Source organism: Phaenicophaeus curvirostris, chromosome 27 (genome assembly GCF_032191515.1).
Source record: "Phaenicophaeus curvirostris isolate KB17595 chromosome 27, BPBGC_Pcur_1.0, whole genome shotgun sequence".
NCBI lineage: Eukaryota > Metazoa > Chordata > Aves > Cuculiformes > Cuculidae > Phaenicophaeus > Phaenicophaeus curvirostris.
This window is the reverse complement of record NC_091418.1, coordinates 419854-429099: the sequence shown is the minus strand read 5'-3', so window position 1 is coordinate 429099 and position 9246 is coordinate 419854. Positions and strand designations below refer to the sequence as shown.

The window sequence follows — 9246 nt, the reverse complement described above, 5'->3', positions numbered from 1 at the left end:
TTGGATCTGCTCGTCACTGCAGTCTAAGATCCCCTCCACAGCTCTCCAGTGAATGAGGGAAAACCTCTGGGGCCGTTGGTCAAAACATCATGGGGACAGGGACTGTTTCTGGACTTTTTCAGGAGGATGAGTAACAGGGGTCATCGACATAGGCTGTAAACATGCCGCCGATTTCCCAAGCAGTGCCTCTCCAGCATCCGGCTCCTTTTAAGCCATTAACCAAAATACACTGGCTCCCTGGCCTCAAGTGACTTTCTGATCCCAGCAGGACTCTCCCGTGGTCAGAGCTGGCCCCTCAGAGGCAGCCGTGCCCAGTCCACGTCCTCAGCGAGAGGCAGTCATGGATTCATGAATACCTTGAGTTGGAAGGGATAAGGATCATTGGATCCAACTCCCTGCTCCTCACGGGGCTACCTAAACCAAATCCAGGTGACTAAGAGCAAGTCCTCCCAGCCCCAGGGCTTGGCGTTGGCCAAGGGTGGGGTGGAGAGCACAAACTCTTCTGGAGCAAAGGAACTGCACCAGTGAGCTGGAAGTTAAAGAAAGAGGACACTGAAGGCAGGAGCAGGGTGACAAAGTGCTGATGCTGCTGTGCAGTGGGTGCAGTGGGGCAGATGTGGAGTGGAACAGCCTGGGGAAGTCACATCACAGGACACTACGGACCAGCTGCCTTTGGTGATCCACTTGCCACTTAGAAAACCCAGTTTTGTGAGTGCTACACATGACCTGCATCAGCGGAAAGCATCCCATGGTCAGACCAGAGCAGGTTTGGCTGCGTTGCTGTGCTGCTGTCTGACTGAGACACGGACAAGAGCACATCTGCGCAGCAAGCACCTCTTGCTAGTTTTGCAATAGCTCTCACCCGGAGTTTTAACCGATTACTATATTACATATTCTGGATTAGACCTTTTCTGCACGCAGCAAAAGGTTTGAGCTGTACTGGCTTGCAGCTGCACAACATTTTGAGGTTGCATGAAGTGGTCAAAGAAAAATCATCTCCATGGCAGAAACAGAAAACTTTTCGTCCCGGCTGCATAGCGGAGGAAAGTTGGCAACTCAACTGTTAAACTTGCCTGGGACTGCTCAGTGTTGACATCAGCGTGATCTCATCACTGTAACTTGAGCCCTTCGGCTTCTCCTCCAACTTGCCTTTAAATTCCGGTCCAGAGAGCCAGCACAGCACAGATCCCTCCGACCGGGGCAAACCCCACGTAGATGAAAGCGAAGAGGAGCTGCCAACCTCCAGCCATGTCCACGTCCCTGCGCGTGAGCCCCTCGGTCCACGGGTACCGCTTCGACACAGCCCTGCGCAAGAAAGCCGTGGCCAACATCTTTGAAAGCGTCAATGAGGAGTCCCTACAGAAACTCTTCAAAAACTCCGGGGACAAGAAGGCAGAGGAAAGAGCCAAGATAATCCTCGACACCGACCAGGACCTGGAGGAGAAAACCAGAGCGCTAATGGCGCTAAAGCAGAGGAGGAAAGACAAGCTCCTGCAGTTCCTGACGCTTCGGAAATACTCCATTAAAGTCCACTGAGCTGGTGACGGGAGCAGAAATGGAGAACATTTCAGAATGGGACTGTTTGTGAGCTCCCAGCACAGCTGGCACGGCTGCTGCCCCACAAGCTGCTGACAGCTCACCCATGGGGCATCCGCGGGGTGGATGGCGGCATCGCTGTGGACCACAGCATTGCCACGGCCCGCAGCATCACGGCCAGCGGCTCCCAGCAGGACGGCAGCTCCAGGACTGAGTCGTGAGGGAGCCCCGCACGCCTGGGTGTGACTGGAGACCTTCTGATGGACTCGGTGTTCAACGACTTCACCTGCGTGCTTTGCCTTTTCACACACGTTTCTTTGCAGTCCCAGTCCTCGCCAAGCCTTGCTCCTGTGGACTGGGAGGGAGGTTGCAGGGACCCATCAGCTGCTGATCACTAATCACTGCACTTGTTCAAATGCATCCAAGTGCACCGTGTGGGTGCAGCGAGTTCAGCCTTGAGGGAATGCGTTTGCTCTAGAGACACTGTGCAACTGTGCTTTTCCTCTCGTGGCTGTAGGTGTGCAGAATAACTTGTTTGCACAGAAGCAATAATAATGACAGATTTTCCCAGATTTACTGTGAATTTCCTTAATATTTTGTTCATTTCCCATTAACACTAAAAATCTAAATGTCATAACAACAGCTCTTATTTGTACAGATTACAATAGCTTTGAGACAAGTACTTTGTGGTGATATCTCATGACAACGTTGTTATATCAACTATAATTTATTGCATACGGCAATCTGAAATTTAATAAATTATGAAGTAAATATAATTTCTCTTGTCTGAAATGCTCGGCTCTCCTGGAGGAGTGGGGTTGTGCTTCTTTCGGTCATTTCATCTCAATTCTATTCCAAAAGCAGGCTGCCTGCACCACTTTGTCAGTCCCACGGGTGGGTTTGTTGGGCTGAGGTGAAAGCCTCCTACAGCCCCTGCCTTCCCCACGGTCAGGCAGAGCCAGAGGGCCCCACAGTTGCTGCGGTGACCCTGGCATCCCCAGAAAGACCTCACCAAATTGAACTGTACATCAGATCTAATTGTTCATTCCCCTATACAATAAAGGACACTTGTATCTTCTGCAATAGTGCAACAGAAAAATTGGCTGAGAAAAGGGGCAGTTTGGAGCCTCAGCAAGTGGTGTTGTTCCTCAGGCTCTTTGTGTTCCTGCAAAGCAGAGCGAGAACTCAGACTTGGCTCCCCAGCTCACAAAAGTGAGTTATGAACGCATTGGCAGCAGAACTGGACTCAGCTTTTCTTCAGATTATGCCGTACTATCATGATAGACTATGTTGAAAACACTTAAAAATAGCCAAGACTGGTTATTTTTAGGCATGTCCTCTAATAACCTGCTGGGTTAGAAAAAAACATTCCCATGGTGCTGCTTAGAGCAGAGAAGATAAAACAATTCAGAAGAATGATAGAGCAGCTACAGTATTTTTGCCTACAGTAGAAATTCCAAATTGCCTATAAGTCAGGGAGACTAGAAATAATCCTTTACATTATTAATAGAATGGGTGATTGTAATTATTTATAGCACGGCGAAGCAGATCCAGGCACTCCTCGAGAGCACCAGGTTGGGAAATGCAACACCCGTTGTGCAGGGCAGCGTCTGCTCCCCTGAGCATCCCTGGGGCCACGCGGTGCAGCGCCAGCCTCCTGGAAGCGGGAGATGGGAGAGGGATCCACAGCCTTCGCCGCAGCCGGGAGGGTGAGAGGCTGGGGTGGCAGAAGGGCCCCCCCAGGCACCCCTGCCCTGTGCTCCCATCACTCCCGTGCTCGGCATCGCCTGCTGAGACCTCGCTGGGGCAGGGCAGGGGGACTGCGTGGGGGTCCCTCCTGCCAAGAAGCCTAGAGAGAGATGGGGTCATGCCTAGTTTGGGACAGATCTTTCTGGATGAGACTCCAAAGGATTTATGGAACTGCCCTCAGCCAGGAAAATCTGCTTCTGAGTGGGCTTTGCCCCACAGCAGTTGCCAGTTTTCCATTATCCACAGTGTCCCACGCTCGGCTGCAGCTGGTTCACCCACTCATGACACGTCCCCACGCAGCCACCCGGAGCGACACAAACTGCCTCAAACTGCTGTGTCCAAAAAAGGCCACAGGATGCCCCGGACACTGCCGTGCCGCCCCTCCTGCTGCCTCCACCCAGCCGCTCCAGGCGTGGGGAGCGCTTTTCCTCCTGCCCCGGGAGGTTTTCCCATCAGAGCCATTTCTTGTCATAAACATCGAAACAGAAACGAGCCGGGCAATGCGGCTGCCAAATCCATCTGCCTCTAGAGTGTCAAACGATGAGACTCAGACAACCGTGCTGCAAGTGGATGCTCTCAGAAATGTCCCCATGAGCACCGAATCAGCTTTTTGCTGCTTTGTGCTTCCTTGATGCTGCCCCTGAGCTCTGCTCCCCGCCTGACCCCTGGCCTGGACCACCACATGCACGTCCCGTGCCTGGGCCAGTGGTAGGTTTGTCACAGTCTCGCCTGACTCCTTGGCCCCGGTACCAAACCTCGCACCCAGCTCCGAATGGAGTGAGGAAGGACTGATGCTTTGGCAGCCCGTGTGGTTTGGGGAGGGGAGGCCACCAGCAGGACATGCGCACGGGTGCTGGCACTGCGAGACGCAGACAGAGGCTCTGCCAGGCACTGTTCTTCCCATCCACATCGGCACCCACAGTCCCTCGTGCAGCTCTGCAGTTAGAGCACGCACCCCAAAGCCACCTCGCACGAGGCACAGGGCTGCACGGGGCTGCCAGCTTCATGTTGGGCTGCAGCCACCCATTTCCCTGGACAGAGATGTTCCCGTGCCGTGCCTGCTCCTGGTCCACAGCAGGATAGCACCACCCCGACTCGAGCTCCGATTCCTCACACCCACATCTGCTACCAGCCATCTAGGAGCCTGATGCATCATAGAATCAATCATAGAATGACCAGGTTGGAAGAGACCCAGCGGATCATCGAATCCAGCCATTCCTATCAAACACTAACCCATGCCTCTTAGCACCTCATCGTCAGCTGCTTTCTTTCCTCCAAGAAAGCGAACTTGGAGGAAGCCACGGCTGCGCAGACTGATGCAATGCCAGCTGCAGCGGTTGCTGCTGGTGCACCCTCCGATTGCCCAGACATGCCTGCTACAAACTTCGACACAACAGGACTGATGAGATCCTGCGGCTGAGGGCCCTTACAGTCCCTTTTGTCTCATTATATTTAAATTACTGGCCCAAGTGGCATCCCTGATAAGTAAAGGCTGCTTACAGAAAGGTTCTGTTCATTAGATTTTTGCAGTGGAAAAGGCAGTTTTCCTTGGTCCACTTCCCTTTGTGCCGTTTGGATAGGTTTGTGCTTCATGAACAGCACACGGCTCACACCGGGCTCAAGATAAATTGTGATTCCTTACTATGAACATTTGTCGATGAGATTTTGAGGTGCAAACACCCAAGCATTACAGCTCCCTCACACTCATGGTGCTGCCTTTTCCGTTTCTCCCCAGGGCTGCGCACGGCTGGCTCGGAGCCCCCAGACCTGACCGCGGTGACTCGCGTGGGCACCGCCAAGGGAGCTGCCGCGGGTCCCGGGGCCGCGTTGTGCTCCAGACCCAACCTGCGCGGCAGAGGAGCCGCAGGGCAGGTCACCGCATTGTGCCGGCCCTTCCTGCACACCCGCGGCCGCAGACTCGGTGTCTGTCGCCGCACGTGTGCTGCATTCATGACACAGCCCGGCAGCGATCCCGCCAGACGCGGGGCCCATTGTCAGCCTCTCCACGCAACAAACGGAGGAAAAGGCTGTTCAAGGTATTTCCTCCCCCCAGGAGCCGGGCGTTTCCATTAATTCTTCTCCACGAGTCAAATTGGCTGTACTGGGTGTCCCTCTGTCCCGGCATCCTGAAGAACATGCGTTTAGGTGGCTAATTTTATCTGGCTGCTCTAATGCTCTGCCATGGACAGGAGCACAGCAGAGGGGTGGCCATGCACCCCCAGATCTGTGCCAGGAGCGCACCGGTGGGCTCTGTCCTGCAAGCAGCTGGGAGCAGCTCTGGAAAGCCAGGACTGAAAAAAAGAAGCCTTTTCCACACAAGGTCTGATTCGATAGAGTGGGGAAGGTGGGGAGCAGCTTGCAGGATGCCAGAAATAGCCCAGAGGAGTTGGGGGTCAGTTACAGCAGGCAGCACTGATGTCCCATGACCTATCACCCCATCAAACAGCTCCATCACTCCAAAAAACCACTCTTGTGACCCTCCTGGTGATGGGGAGACGGGCTGGAACAAGTCAACAGCATGGCTCAGCCTGTCCGCTGTGTTGAGGAGGAGGTGGGGACATTACCCAGGGACCGAACACCCAGTACTGTGACCTTCCAGCTTCTGAGGAAATCAAATACAAAACATGAGCAGAGTCCGCAGCGGAGCTGGGCCAGACCTGACGCTGCAGTGTTTGCGCGCAGAGGGACAGGGTGCTCCGGTCCACAGCAACACCTCCTGGGCAAGTTTTGCTTCCACGCCATTGAGCAATGTGCAAGTTAAAAATTGACTGCAGAGCTCAACAGCACATCTGTTTTGCCCAGAGGTACAGACTCTCCTTGGCAAACAGGCAGACTAGCACTTTGGGTGCCCCTGGGGAAGCTGGCACTCACGGGTGAGCACCTGAGCACCAGGCGCTCGCTGGCCTAGGGCAAGGCAAAGCCACCCCCTCCCCTGCCCAACCACCCCCGACTGGCACAAGGGGAGGAACCAGAGCCTGGCAGCAGGGAGAAAAAAAAAGACTTTTCTGCTTGCTTGGCTAAACCTCAGCAGGAATGACACCCAGCTGGCACTGGAGCCAGCCACAGTGCTGTGCCATGGCCCGTTGCCATCCAGGAAGGGCTTAGGGAAGTTCTTCCCTCCCACAGGAGCCTGGAAAGGCACAGGGATAGAGAGCAGCTAGGATGGAGGTGGCTCAGCCTCACAAGCGGGTGGCTGGACGCATCCAGCCTCCCCCAGACAGGGAGGAATGCAGGCACAGTGGTGCCTAGGTGGGCAAACCTGGCTCAGCGTCAGAGGGTTCAGCGCAGGGTGAGACCATATGCTAGCAGAAAAAGGCACAGATGAAGCATATTTCATCTGCGCTGCAAAAGGAAAACGGCCACTATAAAGCATGTTAAATGTGAGTGAAGAGATAGACCGTGGCAGGATTTATGGTCGAGTTAGTACAGTTTTCACGGAAAAGAGCTGGTCTGGGATTTCAAAGCACAAGTGCCTCACATGCAGTAAACTGATGCTACAGAGTCACTTCGAAGTGATAGACAAGGCTATTTATGAGAAGAAAAGTCTCAGAAATGCTGTAGCCAACAGGAGGTGGCACAGTTGCCATATATCTTTGTTGCAAAATAAAAGTTAGGCTATGACCAGAATCTCAATACCCAGCCCTGGAAAGCCCTTTATTTCCTTTGCACCGAGCACTGACGTGGCGCACACGGCACAGCACGATGATGCTCTCTGCTTGGCCAAGCAGCAAAGACATCGCTATCCCACAGCAAGCACTTCAGAAACCACCGTTTGCAAGAGATGCCAAGCTGCTGAGATCTTTCTAAAGCATCAAAACCTAAATGCCGTCTCTCCCAGGATTAGTGTTCCTCTGCACCTCTGCTCTGCACGGGGCGCTTCCGAGGCTCTCCGGGAAGGCACAGGGCAGCTTGGAGATGAAAAGAGCTGGCATGGAGGAGACCCACGGGCTTCCTCACATGCCAGGAGGTTTATACAGCTTCCTCTGCAGGCGGGAACAGGGTCTGGGCTGTGAATCAGAGCTGAGCCAGCGAGCCGTCACCTCCCAGACTCCGGCTCCTCTGGGCGCCCACGCACAGGGAGCACCATTGCGTGAGCGGAGGCACCGGTAACCGAGCAACAGTTGGGACTCAGCATCGCATCCTCCTCCGTGGAAAACTCGCTTCCTTGGAATGACCGAGCATGGGCCCCAGGCCGGGGGCGCTCACTGACTCACGGCAAAGCCACGGGTTTGCAAAACACCCGTGTGGAAACAAGGCAAAGCATCTCCCCGGCACAGCCGTGCTGGTCCTGCCAAGCCCTGCCTGCTTCCTGCCCCCCTCCCCGTGCTCCCCACGCTGCTGGGTCAGTCTCTGCCTACGGGGCCATGGCTCCATCACCCTGGAAGGAAAATAATCCCCATGGTATCAGGAAATTATGTGAATGCTCCGAACGGGCTGAGAGGATGCAGCAGTGGATCTTTTCAGAGGGGGCATGGGGCAAAGTAAAGGGGCTTTTTGGAATCAAGCAAAGAGGCAAAAACCAACATGTAAACATCTCTAGTTCCGGATACTTTGCCCTCCTGCTGCTGTTCCTGGTTTTCCATTCCATAAGCAAATAGCAAGAGAGAATTGACCGATGATGCTCCCTAGATCAGACACATTCTCCAGCTGGATTTCCTATTTAAAATTCACCTGCCGCCTTGAATGGTAAAGAAGTTCTAATCCAGAGGCAATTTTTCTCTCCCGCACTGTGAACTGTAAAGCACAGGACAATTTATCAGTTCCCAAATGTGCTTGTGAGCCATCAGGTCCTTTGCCTCTGCCAGCATTTTGGGGAGGCTCTGATTTACACTCAACCACCCTTGCCATTTTCTGAGCTCGTTTGCAGAACGACTGCCCAGGGCTGCCAGGCAGTTCAAGGACAAAGCCACAATTCACGGCATATCGGAATCTTGACCTGAGTGATGTCCATGGAAAAAATCCAGGCAACTAGAAAGATTTTGTACAGAAGTGAAAACCTTGAATGTCTTCTGCAGAAAGCACTGCCAAACACACACTGGTTTGATCCTGATTCAGACAATGAACCTTTTCCTAAACAGCGAGTGTTTTAGCTACAATAAAAGGTACACAAAACCATCTCATGATGGTGGAGAGGCATTCATCAAAGTCAAGGGCCAGGTTCTCCCTGGCTGACTGGCCAAAAAATAAAATAGCTTAAAAAACAATGTGAATAAAACATTATCTGCCTTCTGAAATCAATTACCTGCAGGTCAGAGAGAAAAACACGACCCGTGATGCCTTGAAGCAGTCCCTTCAAGATCCTTACAGACAAGCCATCCTGATGGAAGCAGGTAAACCTGAGCTAGCAAAGCTCTCCAGCACACGGGAGCGGAGGGCGAGGTGCCCACTGCTCGGCTGCCCAGCCAGGGCTGCACGGAGATGGGGTGCACCGTTTCAGTCTCTGGAGCTTGTAAACCCCGGGTTTACAGTGTTTAATCCCTGTTTGTGCCCTGCTCAGACCAAACCCCAAGCTGCCAGGCACTTCCCCTCACTCCCAGGAGTTAAAAACCTTTACACGCTTGATTGCGGGGCTTACACTTCACCATAAGTAAATATATTAGGCATAATGTAACATTTGATTGTAAGATTTAATGCTCTATTCTTTACAGCTTCTCAGGTGCATGGCCAGTAATTGAGCTAAATTAAGAGCCCCATTAATTCCCGGCAGCAAGGAGTGGCTCTAGGTGCCAACTGTGATGGGCAGTGCACGGCAGCACCAGCTTGGGAACCTTCCATCATCTCCTGCCTGATCCCAGTCCCCAGCGCCGGGGGCGAGGAAGCCCCTGTGCCTCGCTGTAAGGACAGAATTATTGCCCTTTGCCCGTGATTAACGCCCAGAGGTGCAGGTAGCTGCCCCTCCCCAGGGCAGAGCAGAGTCCAGAGTCGCTGCACAGGAACCAGGGAAGTTTTGGCACCAACCCC

At 53.5% G+C, this 9246-nt stretch overlaps 1 protein-coding gene across 1 annotated transcript; it reads left to right on the top strand.

The window, feature by feature from the left end:
* Positions 1–1173: 1173 nt before the first annotated feature.
* Positions 1174–2312, top strand: TCIM (transcriptional and immune response regulator). The gene has a single exon (XM_069877429.1). The coding sequence runs from the start codon at positions 1216–1218 to the stop codon at positions 1534–1536; it is 321 nt and encodes a 106-aa protein (XP_069733530.1). The 5' UTR covers positions 1174–1215; the 3' UTR covers positions 1537–2312.
* Positions 2313–9246: the final 6934 nt, after the last annotated feature.

Coding starts and splice junctions, on each gene's coding strand:
- TCIM (XM_069877429.1), top strand. CDS start 1,216: ATGAAAGCGAAGAGGAGCTGCCAACCTCCAGCCATGTCCACGTCCCTG.